The sequence below is a fragment of the Somniosus microcephalus genome, chromosome 27, assembly GCF_052327205.1.
Source record: "Somniosus microcephalus isolate GS21.2 chromosome 27, FLI_Smic_1.0, whole genome shotgun sequence".
Taxonomy (NCBI): domain Eukaryota; kingdom Metazoa; phylum Chordata; class Chondrichthyes; order Squaliformes; family Somniosidae; genus Somniosus; species Somniosus microcephalus.
The window spans coordinates 17,790,459-17,809,024 of NC_141013.1; the positions used below are offsets into that span (position 1 = coordinate 17,790,459).

Here is an 18,566-nt window from a genome sequence, read left to right on the forward strand (position 1 = left end):
ATGTGCTTTTGTTTGAACTATATAGGACCAGGAAGAGAATCTTTGGTTTCTATCGAGCTCCAATTAGATACATCACACAAAAAAACATACTGGAATTTACTGGAGCCATGGTATGTGGAAGTTGCAGGCTACATTAAAAGCTATGATGGTAGACAAGCAATGGCTAGCATTTAAAGACTTAATACATAATTTACAACAAATATACATTTAAGGCACAAAAACCCCACAGGAAAAGTGGTCCAACCGTGGCTTACAACAGAAGTTAAAGATAGTATTAGATCAAAGGAAGAGGCTTATAGTGTTGCCAACAAGTGTAGTAAGCCTGAGGATTGGGAGGATTTTAGAATTCAGCAAAGGAGGACCAAGAAATTGATATGGAACGAGAAAATAGAATGAGGGTAAATTAGCAAGAGACATAAAAACAGATTGTAAACGTTTCCATAGGTATGTAAATAGGAAGAGATTAATGAAAGTAAATGTGGGCCCATTAGAGGCAGAAACAGGAGAAATTATAATGGGCAATAAGGAAATGGCAGAGACAATTAACAAATACTTTGGGGGGAATGTTTTGGGGGGTCAGCAAGTGCAATCGATGGTGGATCAGGTGGGGAAAAAAGTTTTGACTGCGAGTCGGGACCCCGCTGTCAACCCGCCGCCACGCGCCTTTCCCAAATGTTGGGTCTGTCAGCACTGAGCAGACCTGACACGCAGCGGCGGGTGAGACAATTAAGGTCATTATGACCTTGTTAACAGCCCATTAAGAACTATTTTCAGCTTACGTTCAAAGTTTACCAGGTCGCCCATGAGGTCCCTGCTGCTTGGGGATCATGTCAGGTAAGCAAGGCGGGAGTTGAATGGCCATGGAATCATCTCATTACTTGACAGCTGCAAATGTGCTATAAAAGCTCCCATCTCACAGCTGTTCACTTTCCAAGCTCAGAAACTGTTGCTTACTGCATTTGGAAAACAGATTGAGCTTTATGCAGGTTGCAAGTGTTTGGAGCCAACTCTCTATCCAGTGTCACCTCATTGGAACAACCTCTCTCACCACTGACAGATTGCTTCTGTCATCTCAAGTTCACCTGCCATCTATTACATCAGAATGGATACGATTTATACTGTCTCGCCTTAGTCCTCAGCATCTGACCATGATCAGCCACAACACCAGCAGAACCAGGCACACCAGCATCACCAACAGCAAGACCACCAACCTTCTCAACCACCTGATGTTGCACAGGGGAGAGGGCATCAGTGCAGGGCTGGACCGCGCCAGAGACGATACCCCCAACACAAGGTCTACAGGCAGAGGATGAGCTTCCTCAACATGACGGAGAAACAATGCTAAAGGAGGCTCAGGCTATCGCGCCAGGTTGTCGCCGACATTTGCAGATTGCTGGAGCAAAACCTGCAGCCCAGAGGAACGGGTGGACATCCCTTACCAGTAGCTGTCAAAGTCACCCTCGCCCTCGCCCTCAACTTTTTCGCCTCGGGCTCCTTTCAGGCATCTGCTGCAGACATTTGCAGCATCTCGCAGTCAGCCGGCCATTGATGCAGCACACAGGTCACCGATGCCCTCTTTGACAAGTCCGCCAATTATATCAACTTTTCCACTGATGAAGCCAGTGTTACTGAGAGTGCGTTTGGCATTGTGGCTCTGTCTGGCTTCCCACGGGTGCAGGGTGTCATCGACTGCACACATGTGGCCATCAGGGCACCCCATCAGAACCCAGCAGTCTTTGTCAACTGCAAAGGCTTCCACTCCCTCAATGTGCAGCTCATCTGCAACCATAGGAAGATCATCATGCATGTGTGCGCCAAGTACCCTGGCAGCTGCCATGGCTCTTTTGTCCTGCGCCAGTTCACCGTCCCTCAGCTCTTCGCACCTCCAAACAGACTTACTGGCTGGCTGCTTGGAGACAAAGGCTATCCACGGAAGGCGTGGCTCATGACACATTTGAGGAGGCCAAGAAATGAGGCTGAGGAACATTATAATCAAAGCTACATTTCCACCAGAAGTGTCACAGAGCAGACAATAGGGTTGCTCAAAATGCGCTTCAGATGCCTGGACAGATCTGGAGGAGCCCTTCTGTACACAACAGCCAGGGTCTCCAGAATCATCGTGGTCTGCTGCGCCCTGCACAACATAGCGCACCAGTGAGGATTAGCGCTTCATGAGGAAGAAGGTGCAGAGCGCACAGCCTCTTTGGAGGAGGAGGAGGAGGAGGAGGAGCAGCATGAGATGGAAGACGAGGATGAGGAAGAACTAGAGGAGCCGGCAGTTGAAATTCCATCAGTACGCGACCACATTGCTGCCCGTGAGGCCAGAGATGGCCTCATCATGGCAAGAATTACTTAACTTTATGCAGCACAGCCATGTGGCTGACACATGCATAGTCAGGTTGGCATCACCCCACAGCAACACCATAAAGCATCCCTACAATGACCAGTCCATTCTTTTCACTCTCACCACCATTGCTGGAGCTCAAGGTAGCCCTGACCGTTCACTCTGCCAATTCCAATTGTGCACACACATTTGACAAGGACCGCAAAGTTTTCCAAATAAATGATTTAATACAATAAGTGAATTGAACGTATACTTGACAATAACATTTAAGAAAACACCCAAGTGACTACCCCTTGTGACTCTACTTGTGTGGCATCTTTTCCATGTGTTTGGCCTCAGCAGAAGTAGAGGCAGCCTCCTCACTTCCCTGCTTAGACGCCTCTGGCGGTCGTCCTCTGGGTCTTGGAGCCTGTGAGGACCCCGCCAAAGTCTGCTCCTCCCGCGACTGTGTAAGGGCAGACTCGGCCATCGCTGTCCGGGGGGGCATCTGGGGCTCTGACCGAGGGGTTGGCAAGGGAGAAGTGTGAGCGCTTGGAGAGGAGCTCCCACTTCCATGTCCCCTCCCACCATCATCCCTCTCATGGGCCACCCGCACATCTTTGCTAGCAAGTAGCTGGAGAGCACCTTGCTGCACAGCAGTGGGGCCATGAGGACCCACGTCTGTATGGACACCCCTCCTAGAAAGGTTGTCTATGAGCCTCTGGTTTTGATCCTCCATAGATGCCCATCTATTTTGAATAGAGACCATGTTCTCGTGCGACTGGTGCATTAGGTCCTCCATGCCGGTGGCCATCCTATCCATAGAGGAACCATTGCCTGCGCCATGGTGGTGCTCATGTTGGAGAAGGACTCCTTGATTCTCTGAACACTCACACTCACCGTGCTCGCAAAACCTGTCAGAGCCTCCTGCACTTGTTCCTGCATCTCCAGGAATGCCCTCTTCCTGGATGGCCCCCGAGGCTCAGCGTCTGCATGCAGTTGAGCAGAGCTAGGAGGCTCCTGTGCCCTCCGACGAGGAGTCTCCACTGTTGACCCTGTCTCCACCATCTGCTCTTGCTCACGTGTGCTATGTGAGACACCAGGTGACAACACTACTCTATCTCGTGACAGTCCCACCGAGGTGTGTGTTTCTGCACTGGTGCTGGCTTGCCTTGTCTGAGGTGATGCTGCGCCCTCAGAGGCTGGAGCCTCCTCTGAGGAGTCCTCTCACTGTTCTTCCTGGTCGGTGGGGGCGGGGGGGTGCTCTTGATGGACCTGTGGGAGAGTAAAGAGGTCAGCTAGATATATGTAGATTGCGTACAGATACCATTATGCACATGATGAGCATTCAATCTCTCTTGACATCAGTCCTCATATGAGTGACTGATGAATGCCATGTAGCTGTATTGAAACTGATTCTGTCACCAGGTTGATCTGATGAGCCCCTCTCTCCAACCCCCACTTCGGGCTGGTCCACCACTCCACTAACCTCCAGGGCAGCCTCCTGTGCACTGGTGAGTATTGCCAACGATTGACAGCCTCCTCCCATTCTCTCCCTCTCCCCCTTATTGTGGGCTCTCTTTTCCTATAAGGAGGAAAAGAGGCTGAGTGCGAGTGATGGAATGAGTGTAAGGAATGGATAGGTTAGATCTTTAGAGGGAGACTATGATGGAGTGGGGTGGCAATACCAAGTGTCCTCCTTGTGTATTGTTAGTTGGTATGATTGCATTAGGATGAGTGTCAGTGTGAGGGGTGGCTAGTAAGATGGGGATGTGATAATGTACATAGAGAGAGAGGGATGGGTGAAGGTGCAAGGGATGTTGGGGTGAGTAAGGATGTGCAGGGGTAGGGTTGGGAAGGCGGAGTGATGGGGTGTGATGAGAGGCACAGCAGCATGAAGATAAGTGTGACTTTATACTCACTTTTCCTGATCTTAGAATGATCATTGAAGTGCTTGCGGTACTGCACCCAGATCTGCATCACCACAGACCTGCTCGTCACCTCCTCCGCTATCTGTAGCCAGGCTGCCTTGGTCTCCTGGGGCAGTCTCTTCCGCCCACTGACAGGGAAGAGAACCTCCCTGCGTGCTCTGACTCCCTCCACAAGCACAGACTAGATGTAGGAAGGATGTTCCCGATGGCCGGGGAGTCCAGAACCAGGGGTCACAGTCTAAGGATAAGGGGTAAGCCATTTAGGACAGAGATGAGGAGGAATTTCTTCACCCAGAGAGTGGTGAACCTGTGGAATTCTCTACCACAGAAGGCAGTTGAGGCCAATTCATTAAATATATTCAAGAAGGAGTTAGATATATTTCTTAAGGCTAAAGGGATCAAGGGATATGGGGAGAAGGCAGGGACAGGGTACTGAATTTGGATGATCAGCCATGATCTCATTAAATGGCGGAGCAGGCTTGAGGGGCCGAATGGCCTACTCCTGCTCCTATCTTCTATGTTTCTATGGAGGGTCTCATCGCAGAAGCGAGGAGCAGCCCTCTGCCTCTGTGAAGTCATCTTGCAGCCAAAGAAGCACTGTCAGTAGTCTAAACTGTCCAAATGAGAAGTGAAATCAAATGGAGCCATGGTCCCTTTAAATATAGCGGCACCAAATGTGTCAGTGTTGACGCCACCAGACCCACACCTCTTAATTGGGCCGGGTAACGCGCAGGGTGGGTTTAAAAGCCCCACTACGGAAAAATCTTTTCTTACAACGGGATGAAGGCAGCAACGGGCTCGCAGCCCAGCACCAACCTCGCCCGCCACGGGCCTGCCCAGGTAGGGGAAATCGCGGCCTTCGTATCTGTCTTCACGGTAGAAGAGACAAAAAACATTCCGGAAATAAAGGGGAACCAAGGGTCTAGAGAGAATGAGGGGCTTAAAGAAATCAGTTTAAGTAAAGACATAGGACTGGAGAAATTAATGGGCCTAAGTGGCGACAAATCCCCTGGACCTGACGACCTGTATCCTAGGGTTTTAAAAGAGGTAGCTGCAGAGATAGTGGATGCACTGGTATTAATCTTCCAGAATTCCCTAGATTCTAGAACAGGCCCCAAGGATTGGAAGGTAGCAAACATAACCCCGCTATTTAAGAAAGGAGGAAGAGAAAAAATGGGGAACTATAGGCCAGTTAGCCTGACATCACTAGTAGGCAAAATGCTAGAATATATTATTAGGGACTTGGTAACAGGGCACTTAGAAAATCTTAATGGGCTGGATATTCCGATCCCTATGGGTGGGTACGCGCTGTGTACTCACCCGTAGGGACATCGGAAATGCCGGTTTTAGGCATGCACTGCGCATGCGCTGGAAACCGGCATTTCCGATCTATCAAGAATGCTCTTGACAGATCCTCCGCCTGCCCGGGAGAAGGGCCTCTGCGGGCAGAGAGTTACGCTTTTTGGAGACCCTCCGCCCGCAGAAAACCCTTACAATTCTTGCGCCTGGTAAAGCAGGCGTAAGGTCTGCTTTTACCAAGATAAGAGTTGAAACTGATTTATCATTTTAAAATACTTTAAAAAAAGGTATGCTTATTTTTAGCCCCGTAAAAAACTTTAATTATCTTTTTCAAAAATTTAAATTTTTGTTTAAACCAGTTAATTTGTTGTAATTTCAAGTCATTTTAAAAATGTGACCAAAGTTAAGGAGAGTGACTCCTTTCAAAACCATCTGCAAGTAGATGGACCAAGGAGTGGCCATTGTAACTTAATGTGGAAAAATGTACGGTTTACATTGGTGCAAGGATATGAAACATGCACACAGTGGATTGGTCCTGCTTTGAAATGGGCCAGTCAATTGTGGGATTTCCCGTTTAGTTTGATGGACAGGTGCCTTCGCTTATTGAGAGAACTATGTTAACATTTGTCCTAAACAACTGGCCCCGTTGACTAAATGGATGTGATGAGGTATTTTGTGCAGAAGCAGTGGACATAATTTTAAAAACTGAAGCAGTCACAAGGCCAATTGTTGCTCAATTCTTCAACACTAAGAGGTGCTCTTATCCGCAGGTTTAGCATTACTGCGAAGCAGTGGCTGCTTTGTACCAACACCTAAATTGCAGAGTTGATCCAGAGTCGGAGTCGGGGCCCAATTCCACTCCAAAAAGAAAGGGTTTGAGATCCCCGTCAGAGGGCAACGTTTGGGTTTGACGCTGCATGCAACATTGCTCCAGTGTGGTGTCAAACCCAGGTTTAAAATGTGTCCTTTAGACAGCCTAAGAGCTTTTAAAATCTATCTGGAGTTATGATTAGACACTGCTGACACGTCCACCCACACTTTCTAAAGATTTCAAGGCCAATATTCTGGGAGTCCCTCTCCACTAGCAGAACCGTGGCAGAGCAGAGCTCCCACCCGCTCATGAGGTGGGCCTCAAACACTATCCCAGATCCCAGGGTTGGGGTCATTTAGGTAATTATAGCGGACCACCCCGTTCCTGTGAGGGCGCTTCAGAGGGTCCCTCACCAATCCGCTGGCTCACGGGTCTCTGAGCCCCGGCCCAGGCTGAGGGTAAGATGCCAGTAGTTTTGTAGTTGACTCCAAATGAAGCAATTTCCTGACATTTTAAAGTAATCGATCCTCCCTGGGATCAACTAATTTTCTCAGGGGGCCTGCTGGGGCCTTTCCAAGGGCCTCAATAGAACCTCAGGTTAGTTGTCAGCAGGTGGTAGTTTGTTGAAATCTTATAAGGGGTAAAGGTGGAATTCCTGGGGTAGCCTGGAACGCACCCCCTTGATGCAGGGGATGGGCAGAAAATTTGCCCTCTTCCCCCTCCCACTGGAATTGAAGGCGAAGCCCAGCAGAACTGTGTTCCACCCCAAATTCCTGGTCCTTCCAGGTGGTAAACTCCTTCTCCACCCTTCCCCAATCCAGGAATTTTGGGGCCTTAAAACCTAACCACTGGGAGAGAGCGCTGTGTGTGCGTGTAACCATATACATGAGCAGAGCTTACTTCTGTGCAGTATAAATGGCCTACTGCCTGGCTGGAGCCTGGATTGCAGGTAGCGGCCACAGACCTGTAATTGCAGTGAGAGTGCAGCATTAATATTGTTAATTTATGGAATAGACTGCCACCTAGTGCAGTGAAAGCAGACTCCAAGCATTTGTACAGGGGTGTTTGCATGGCACAAGGGGGAGAGAACTGAAAACTGGTCAGTGCAGGTTCTGGGAAAAGGATTTAACGATGCAAGGGAGGGATGGAAAGTCTCTTGTACCTAAGTCATGTTGCTAGACTGTCATAATTCAGTAATTTCACTTACGTTAATCATACTGCTAGTTTTTGCTGCACCCCATTTTCTCCCTTGAAGCCTCATCTTGTCTTCACCCAATGTCTACATATTTGCCCTTTCCAGCAGAGGTCACTGTCTAGCAAGCAGGTGTGGGAACTCAAACTGATTTCCCCTCTTTCAGCTGTGGCTCAGTGGGTAACACTCTCGTCTCTGAGTCAAGAAGGTTGTGGGTTCAAAGTCCCACTCCAAAGACTTGAGCACAAAATTCTAGGCTGACACTCTAGGGGAGTGCTGCACTGTCGGAGGTGCTGTCGTTCGGATGAGATGTTAAACTGAGGTGGCAGTCTATTCCATTAATTAACAATATTAATGATGCTCTCTCAGGTGGATGTAAAAGATCCCATGGCACTATTTTGATGAAGAGCAGGGGAGGTATCCCCGGTGTCCTGGCCAATATTTATCCCTTAATCAACATCACTAAACAGATTATCTGGTCATTATCATGTTGCTGTTTGTGGGAGCTTGCTGTGCGTAAATTGGCTGCCACGTTTCCCACATTACAACAGTGACTCCACTTCAAAATTACTTCATTGGCTGTAAAGTGCTTTGGGATGTCGTGAAAGGCTCTATATAAATGCAAGTCTTTCTTTTTTCAAGCCTGGCACTCTGAAACCAGTTTTAGCTTCCCCATTACTGTCCTGGCTGAAACCTCCCGCGACCCGTGATTGAACTCAGGGCCTTCCTAATCCAAATAGCTCAGTTCCTGGTGCAGTTACACAGCAGGGATCTTCAGACAGAAGTTTGCATAGGTAGGCACATTAAGAAGAAAAATAATTTTGAGAAAGAGAAATAAATGGATAACTATTTGATCTGATTCACTGAGCTCACGGAACTTTAAGGGTATATCTTCCACGTTGCTTCTGGGATTTGAACTACAATCTGTGGCGACACACAGCAATACTTCATTTCAGTATTTGACTAGACACCATGGCTTGGACTGAAAGGATGCAGGTGTGTATTTGGGATCTCGGATACACCGGTTATGGGCATTACCTCACATAGAATGCAAGTAATCCTAGGTTCCTGTTGCTGACCTAATGATATTGGAAGAGACCTGGCAGTAAGTCACTTACCCGCTCTCTTAACTGAGGAGCGGTGCGCAGTTCAGGGGCTACTTACAAGGGACAAGATAAATATATATGGGAGAAAAGAAAACAAACAAAATAGTAACATTGCTTTGGATGTTTATTAACCCAACATTATCGTCAAGTACTAAGTCACAAATTAGCTTCTGTTTTTGTCCCCTATAAGATCCACTGAGTGATTAGAGATAATTGTCTTTTTTTGCAAAGTAAGTAGCCTACATATTCAAATATACTGTAAATAAAAAACACGATTTAAGAAATTACAATGTTTCATTTCACTGGTGAGACGTGGCTAACAGATATCTGGTGTTATGCACAAAATAGTGTAACAATACTGGGAACTGGTCAATGGTGATTGCATTTTAATATATTTATTGGTTAATTTTTGTGGTTGGTAATAAATATCAGGAACACTTTTCTTATTTAGGTCCTCAGCAACAATTACTTGCAGGCCAGATAAAGTATGATTAGATGCTGAGTAAAGCAGTCTAACCCCAAACATAGTACAGTGCATCCCAATGCACCAGTCTGAACATTTCTATTCTCCACATTGTCCATCCTCATGACCTTGAAGTGAAATTGTTAATTTAGTGATAATTCATGTCAAGTTATGGGCTGTGTTGTTTTGTAAACTCATACCCAATGGGAAACCGGGCTGTGGTTGCCCGCTTTGGCAACAAGGGAAAGAAGAAAGGGAGATGGTCATCTTACCAACCTGAGCTAGGTTCAAACCTGGAATCTAGAGAAGGACAGCATCCTTAACTGCACACTTCCCATTGTTAATGACTATTACTTCATTCTATCATCTGCAACAAACATAAAAGTACATCTCATAACCAGACAGATAAAAGATTACAGATATCATTACATGTGCAAGTTTATTGAATCTCTGTGCATTCCTCTTCATTATCAAAGAAGTAAAATCGAAAGTACTTTAGTGAACACTTCATAATTGGATAATTGACACATAAACACCATTTTCAATGCTGGTTCTTCCTTAGTTCTTGAAAAGCTTGTCCTGGATTCCTTTTTATCAGAGTGCCACCTTTACCTCAGAAACGAGCTGAAAAAGTGTGTTTGACTTCCCATTGTCATCTTAAGTGCACTGAGGGACATGTTTTCATGTGGTGATATCCTTCAGGTTACTGGACAGTTACATCATCTTTTCCTTCCTTGGCTGAATCCCTGCAGCAGACACTGTGGCAAATGCTCTTCCTTCCAATAATATTCCCCAAAAGAAGACTTCAGCTGGCAACTGACAAAAGGTAGACCCCGGTGGCCATCTACAGTGCTATTTAGTCACTCCTAAATCCACATAATCTTACCAAAGATCACACCAATACCAGATGAAGTCCTTGGTGTTCAGTTAGTTTGGTTGATATCATAAAATGTTGTGACAGTTTTAGTTCCATAGTCACTAGCCATGGAACAGAATTTTTGACCTACCTAGCTAAGAGAAGATTACATTGAGCTTTGCTATTCAGAGTGGTGATTGATATTTTAGAATATTTTAAATCCTTTAAGTAAGGTTAGTGTGGGAGTTCTCCGCTTGCTTTGAGCCCTTGCTGTCTTGACAGTGACGAGTTTTGCTGAAGTGATGGTGGGGATTTCCTTGTAGGTGGCAGTGGACAGTCGCTGTGTTCCAAATGTAGGTGGGTGGTGCTTCACAGCGTGGGCAAAGGCAGGCGGGTGGGCAATACTCAACACGGGCTTCTCCTCGGAAATAAAGAGAGGTCTGACAGGAAGGTGACGCTCAGTCTCTCGCCTCACCTCACGAATCAATTCGTGGAACACATGCTGCACGGACTCAAAGTCCAAACAGGAGGACACTTCATAAAATGAGCAGTTATATTTGGATGCCAGTGACAGTCCATCAGACTTGCTAACCTGTCTGAAAACAGAAATCATTTTTTTTCAAAACACGTTAATATTAATAGTTAATAAACTCCTTGAGACGTTAAAGTGTCTGAATTATAGATTTTAGAATGTAGATTATTTTAAATAAATTTATATTGTGTATTACTTTCAAGAACTCTACTGTGCTTTGGTAATTTCCAATAATACATGTTTGAGGTCAAAACACAGACCAACATTTTTTTTGTGGTATGCAAAAAATAACATAACCAAAGGCTTGCCTCATAACAGAAAAACAGTGAGTATTTTGAATTCAAATATATATTTTCTGCTGAAGGGGAACAGCAGCTCTACCCATGCTTGTTACATAAACAAAGAATATCCTTAAGACCCCAATTCAAATCCCTTTTAAATAGTGAATCTCCTATCGGAGCTGTTTCAAAAAGCAAAATTAAAAAGAATCATGATTAGGGTTGTGCAGTGGTCCAATGCACTGCTCTATAAAATTGGGGGGGGGGGAATATAGTGGTGTACCTGCAGTATTCCAGAGCATCAATTTCTCTTCATAACTGTGCCACTGTGGAGAAGTAGGCTACGCACTTCCCTGTCGGGGCGGGGTTGAGGCGTCTGTGAGGTAGGTAGCTGGTTAAAGTGGCACCAAAGGCTGGGGAACTGGTCACCTACCATCTTGTTTGGCAAGAGATGGTGTGTGGTGCCAGGAAGACCAACAGAAAGAAGGGGGATGAACTACAAATACATCAGGGTGGGAGTCTCAACATCGTTTTGCTATCTCGTTGTCTATATTTATTGACCTTCTGAATATTTTGTTTAGTTTATGAGCATTGGTGACGTCTAATGATGGTAGAATAAGGTTGACAATGTCAAACAAGGGACGAACTGACTGTTCCACAGGGCGAGATCACAATTCATCTTTCACCTTTTCCTTTGCAACATTGTCCCAGCTCTGAGGAATGGCAGAGGCCTGGTGGTGACCAATCTGTTCCTCGTGACAGATCTTACTGATAGCGCATAAAAAGCAGGTTAAAGTGGCAGAGACAGATCACAAAGATAAGTAAGGATGAGGGAGTCCATTTGGCCCATCTAGCTCATCCTTCACAAGCTTTTACCTCATATGTAGGACCAAAAGCCAGTGATTCTGCTATCCCACCAGACTCCAAAGGAGCAAATCATTTTCAAAAATGTTGCATATTCATCTGGTGGGTCAGATCTGACAGTTTTTTTTTGCGGAGGTGGAACGCTCCATTCAGTGGTCTGTTCCACGTATTGACGTCACTTGAGATATCAGCAATGCAAGTATTTTAAAGGCCTGAATTCACCTAGATTTCCAAAAAGGTAAATGGGTGGAAAATGTAGCTGATGACATTGTTATTGTGAACATATAATTTTCCACACATACTCAACGTCAGATTCCACATGTATGCTGACGACACCCAGCTCTACCTCACCATCACCTCTCACGAGCTCTCCACTGCATCTGATTTGTCACGCTGCTTGTCCGACATCCAGTATTGGATAAGCAGAAATTTCCTCCAATTAAATGTTGGAAAGACCGAAGCCATTGTCTTCAGTCCTCGACAGAAACTCCGTTCCCTAGCCAGTAATTCCATCCTCCTCCCTGGCCACTGTCTGAGGCTGAACCACACTGTTTGCAAACTCGACGTCCTATTTGACCCTGAGCTGAGCTTCTGACCCCATATCGTCTCCATCCCCAAGACTGCCTACTTCCACCTCCGTAATATCATCCGTCTCCATACCTGCCTCAGGTGTGGGGGGAGAGTCCATAATAAGGGTCATAACTTTAAAATTAGAGCCAGGCTGTTCAGAGATTAAGTCAGGTGGCACTTCTTCACATAAAGGGTAATGGAAATCTGGAACTGTCTCCCCAAAAACCTGTTGAGGCGAAGTCAATTGAAATTTCCAAGCTGAGATTGATAGATTTTTGTTTGGCAAGGATATTAAGGTATATGAAAGCAATGCAGGTAAATTGAGTTAATATACAGATCAGCCATGATCTAATTGAATGGCAGAACAGACTTAAGCAGCTGAATGGCCTCCTCCTGTTCCTATGTTCCTTTTAATATCAGGAGATTTATGAGTGAAAATCTAAAAGTGTCGAACCTTATTTATAGACTGAGTGACAATGGAACAAACAAGCCCTTTAAATACTTGCACTCCTCGGTCACTCACTTTTATTTGGAATATTTCTTACCTGTATCTCTCCATGTCCAGTTTATTCCCCAGCAAAATAATTGGATAGTCATGTGGTAATCCTTTGGCATGACTAGAAATTACATTTAGATAATGCAGGCACCCTTCAAAGCTCTTCCTATTATCAATGCTGTAGACGACAATGAATGCATTTGCCCAGTTCAGGTAACGTTCAGAATTCATTGGTTTATCCTAGTTTTCAAAATATAAGTTATTGATCAGTGTTATGCAGTCACAGCAGGTGCATTACTTGCAAGATGTGAAAATACTTGCAAACACACACACACACAACTTAGCAAACCATAAACATAAGCACGGATACACTAAAACTCATCATCAGACATATTCATACATCCAGCACAATATAATATAGCAATTAACAATTATCAAATACAAATTAAATACTGTAGCTTTATTTGAAGAAAGTATACTTGCTATATAATCATTTGTTTCTAAAATAAATCGAGATGGTGTTCCGTGGACTACAAAGCTTTCGGCTAGTCACTTGAGTTAGTTCAAGGTTTAAAAAAAAGAAACAATTTTTATGTAATTGCAACTCATAGATTTTGCTGGGAATCTGCTCTGAAGCTGCAATTATGCAGCTGTTGATACATATCTCGTGTACAATGGGATTAAATTGGGTAGAGGAGCAATGAAATCCAGGAATACTGCTACATAAATCACTAAAAGTATCTACATAAGTTGATAAGACCATAAAGTCTCCCCTCCAGGGCATTTGATGGCAGATTGGTGGATTAGACTACACGCACTTGCTCATTAAAAGTCCTTGTTTAGTTTCTTATCTCTCTCTTCGCGGTCTCATCCTGCTTATACCACACATTTTCGATTCTTCCTTTTTTCTATTGAGTTCATTTGAGCGTTCTACTGCTCGTGAAAACTACAACTTGTATTGTTTATGCACAATTGCACTGTGTTTAAAGATACAATCATTCTACTGCTCAGCAATTAACACCAATTTGATGGCAAAAAACAGTCCGCAAACAAGGCAGGAAAACTTAAAGAAATGTTAGTAAGAAGTCCTGCAATTGCTATGTGTAACTTTTTTGTGGAGATGTCCTCTGTTATTTTTGACAAAACCATGTTCTAAAGGAATACCATTTTACTGAAAATCTTCACCAAGGCACTCACAATGTCCTTTGATTTTTTCAAAAAGAAAACATCAGTGCCCAGTGTTAATTACATATATTTTATTATACGGGGATTCAAAACTATTCCGCTGAGAATAAACTGAAAGTGAGAAACTTTAAAGATGTCTTTCTCCCCATCACAGCGCGCGTGAATTTAGTTCTAAAATTAACACAGACTTTTGTCAGAGGGGTAAAAATTTGATGGCAAAAAACAGTCAGCAAACAAGGCAGGAAAACTTAAAACATGCAAGATAATGCAGATTCGGTAAACACCTAGAGCATCCTGTGGGAAGTTTAAAATTAATGTTCATCCTTGAGTCTCACCAGGGACATTTACATTACCACAGTCATTTATCAGTTTATAAGAAATGTACCGTGTATTGGGCACTAGTGTAATATCCATAAGATTATCAATGACTCCAGATTATAACAAAGCCCTCTAATTTTACTGGACAAATGTCCACGTCATATGTACCTATTAGAATCTTTGTTAAATGGCACCCTAATTGACAGAGCTTATTGGTTAATTGTTTTTAAAAAGAACAGGCTAACTGGAAGGGATGTCGTTTCTCTAACTTATAATGGCGGATGAAGAATGTATACAAAATGCAATGTTTGATCTGTCATATAAAGCAGAGGGGAAAAAAACACCTTAACGTACTTCCAGCACTGAAAATACAGAATGTTCTTAGAGAATTGTCACTATATTATCTTACCACTTTAAAACACTATTAAACATTGGTCTTAAACATGCCTTATGTAATTTATTTGGTCTTCAATTGAAAGGGCACAAGTGTAGCCTTGTAGCCAAGTTAACTAGCTTTAAATGAAATAGCCCAGCAAAAAGTAGGTATTTGAAATGTTCAACAATTCATCCCGTTAACTGTTTACTTAAGCATTTTTTCTTCAGCTCTGTGGGTGCCAAGAAATGGAAGGTTTTGGTTATTCGAATCTGCATAAAACAAGGACTAAATCATTCAGTGCGTTGTTCTTCACTCGGAGGGTGGTGAATCTTTGGAATTCTCTACCCCAGAGGGCTGTGGATGCTCGGTCAATGAGTATATTCAAGGCTGAGATTAATAGAGTTTTGTGCTCTAAGGGATATGGGGACAGTGCAGGAAAGTGGAGTTGAGGTTGAAGATCAGCCATGATCTTATTGAATGGTGGAGCAGGCTCGAGGGGCCATACGGTCTACTCCTGCTCCTATTTCTTATGTACTTATGTAAATGTCTGGGTGTTTTAGAATTGCAGCTACAATATCCTGCATATTCCCTTCTTTCACTGCAAAAGCCTTTATTACCTGATCAGCTGTATCCATTATTTTTAAGAGGACTGACTGGTGATCCACAATTTCTTCAGTAGTGTAGGTATCCTCTGGAACAGAATAATATTGTCAGCAATGAACAGTCCTTAGATCACCAACATCAACTGAAACACATTGAGAACTTTGAAAACAGAAGAGCAAATATGTGAATAGCACATTATATCCATTTGATCTTCATTTTAATTTAGATTGCAAAAGCCTTTGTTGAGAAATGTTGACACAGTAACAATTTATCTCGGTGATAAGTGTGCGGTATAGGGTTTCTGATAAACACAGAAATCATTTCCACTTTTCACTTGCTTTAAAAGAAAATGTGTAATACAGAACTGCATAGGATAGAGTTCCAAATTGATGCTCTAGATGTGAATTATTTCTATCATTTTACTCTTAAAGAATAAGAGTGGTAAAATTAGATAGACTAATAACATATTAATAAAAGCCTCAAAAAGTACTGTATGTGGATATCATTAACTGCTCCTGGTGTAGAACAAAGATACGAGTGGATGTTTGAGTAAGTTACTGGCAGAGATATATCGGACTTTAAACTCTTGCAGAATATGTAAACATTTTCCTTCCACAAAACTAATAAAACTACGGAGAGATTATCAGCGGTAAACAAATGGATTAACTGTGGCATTTTTGTCCATTAAAGATTCTGTACTGAAGTGTTTGTGTTACAGAACCCTTCGTACTGATAGTGCCCCTGAGAATTGCCACTTGAAATTAGTCAGACTCACTTACATAGAATCTACAGCACAGTTACAGACCATTCTGCCCAACTGGTCTAGGCTGGTGCTTACACTCCCCAATATAATGAACTCTTCCCACCCTAACCCCTCTCCCTCATGTGTACATCAAGCCTCATCTTAAATGCATCAATGCTGTTTGCTTTAACCACTCCATGTGGCAGAGTTCCCACATTCTCGCCAGCTGTGAATCAGGTGAAGTTAACTTTGTTTTAAATAAGTTTACTGGTGACTTTTTAAATAAATAAATTGTCGCCAAAACACAACGCTCCAGACTGGGTGAGGAACGAACACAAGACAAACAGAAAATGCTTGGAATCACACTGTCATTGCAGTAAGTCTGTACGGGTAGAAAACTTGCTCAGATTCCCGAGGTACTTTCAACAGTTGGTGCTCGTCCCTCACTGGTCGGATGGACTGACTTGATCCCAGACTGTCGGCATCCAACGGGAATGTCTGTGGCGGCACTCAACCCATCAGAGGCCCACCAGTCAAGAAGTGTTGGACAGACAACAAGAGCAAATTACAGAATGAACTCAATGTCATGGAAGTAAACGCCCCGAGACAGACTGCAACAGTTGTAAATTGCTAAAGATTTCCTTAGATTAAGATTTTCATATGAACAGATTGAAAAGCAAACTGATTAATGTACAAGACAAATCTGTGGCACTTACCCAGGTAAGGATCATACTCGCTTATGAATCTTTTGGTGAGAAACTTCACAGTCAGAGCTAAAGAATCAAAAAAAAATGAGTGTTTAATCTCACTTTTAACCTTTGTAAAGATTTAACTATAGAGTTAAGGCCAACTATTGGATGGCAAAGAACAGCTCTTGGTATCAGCACTGACTCCCTGCGATTCAAAGGATGGTCATTTCGGGCAGTTACGACGGGGATTGCTCTGGTCGCTAATTTGAGAAAATGTGCTCCTTAACTAACGAACGACATTCTCCTGTTCCTGTGCACTAATTTCGAACGACATTCTCACTTTGGCTAGAAATAGCGAGCACACGCGATCTGTCCATCCACCCTCTGCCCTGTTTGGAAATGTTTCGCCTCCAGGCAGCCCCAATGCCTGGGCAGAATGCAATAATCTCCAGGCTCTTCCTTACCCGATTTGCCCGACCCAGCGCAGCCCAGGATTCCGACGTTACATTCCGGGCTCGGGGCTTGCTGAGCCCGATCCCGATCCGAGGCGGCCCCGCTGGCCCGGACTTTCCCAAACATCGAGGACATTCTCCGCTTGTGCCTAAAACATTGCAAATTCCACCTGCCGATCGGGAGAGAGGAGACCGTATCCCCGGAGTTTCAAAAAACAAGAGCTTCTCACTAAAACAGGTCCCCAAACTCCGAGAGGCTGCAGGAAAGGCAGAGCTGGTCTGGCGGAGCGACGCCCCCCTCGGTCGATGTGCGGGGGGTCACAATCCCGGGCCGAGGAGGAGGAGGAGGAGGAGGAGGGGGGTGTGTTCAAGTTTTGAAAGGATTCCTGAGGATGCCGGCGCTTTGGATCGCAGCCACATTCCTTGTAAGGAGGTCGCCGCTTTCTCCTTGACAGGAACATCTGCAGAACAAACAGAAAGAGAATCTGATCACCGAATAACTGTGGGGTTAGCAGCTGCGCTATAAATTGGGGCTTGGAACATCAAAGCGAGCCGCCCTGCCTTGAACATGCATGCAAGGGCAAGATCTACCACTGATAACACATTCAACCAGGGAGGTGTGGCCACTGCCTCACTCTCTCAAGACTCAAGACCGCTAAACAAATTTGCAGTAATATTTTTTCATGAGAAATTCTCCTGCAGAAATGACCCCCTCCTTTACTGTGGAACAGAAACATCTTGATGCCATTTGTACCAAGAAGGCTCATTCCTTTCCGAAAAGAACGCAAGACTTTTACATTTCTATAGCGCCTTTCACGAACACCAGTTGTCCCAAAGCACTTTGACAGCCAATGAAGTACCTTTTCAAAGTGGAGTCACTGTTGTAATGTAGGAAAGGCAGCAGCCAAGTTGCACACAGCAAGCTCCCACAATTGGCAATGTGATAATGACCAGATAATATGTTTTGTGGATGTTGATTGAGGGATAAATATCGGCCAGGACACCTCCCCTAGTTTTTCCTTCAGAATAGTGCTGTGGGATCTTTTACATCCACCTGAGAGAGCAGATGTGGCCTCAATTTAACATCTCATCCGAAAGACAGCACCTCCAACAGTGCAGCACTCCCTCAGCACTGCACTGGAGTGTCAGCCTAGAGTTTTGTGTTCAAGTCTCTGGAGTGGGACTTGAACCCACAACCTTCTGACTCAGATGCGAGAGTGCTACCCACTGAGCCACAGCTGACACTAAGCTGCTTCTAGTTTTTGGGGGGGGGGGGGGGGGCTATGAATGATTTTAGCCATTCCTAAATGGAAATGATGCAGGACCTTTCAATGAGATTAAATGCACTCGCGCTAATGCCAAGCAGTTCTATTTCCTTCTTATTCTGTCTCTTTATTCAGGAGCCCAGGAATCACTGAAGATTGAGATTTTCTTGGTAAAATTCAGAAGTCTGTGCTAAAGAGAGATCACCATTTAAATA

At 44.3% G+C, this 18,566-nt stretch overlaps 1 protein-coding gene across 1 annotated transcript; it reads right to left on the reverse strand.

Moving 5' to 3' along the window:
• Nucleotides 1-8,768: 8,768 nt before the first annotated feature.
• On the reverse strand, nt 8,769-17,577 carry rasl12 (RAS-like, family 12). The gene is made up of 5 exons (XM_085968591.1): nt 17,099-17,577; nt 16,662-16,718; nt 15,218-15,291; nt 12,771-12,961; nt 8,769-10,577 (listed from the first exon to the last, which is right to left on the reverse strand). Exons 1-5 carry the CDS (start codon nt 17,220-17,222, stop codon nt 10,187-10,189), a joined length of 837 nt encoding a protein of 278 aa, XP_085824717.1. The 5' UTR covers nt 17,223-17,577; the 3' UTR covers nt 8,769-10,186.
• Between the last annotated feature and the right edge of the window lie 989 nt (nt 17,578-18,566).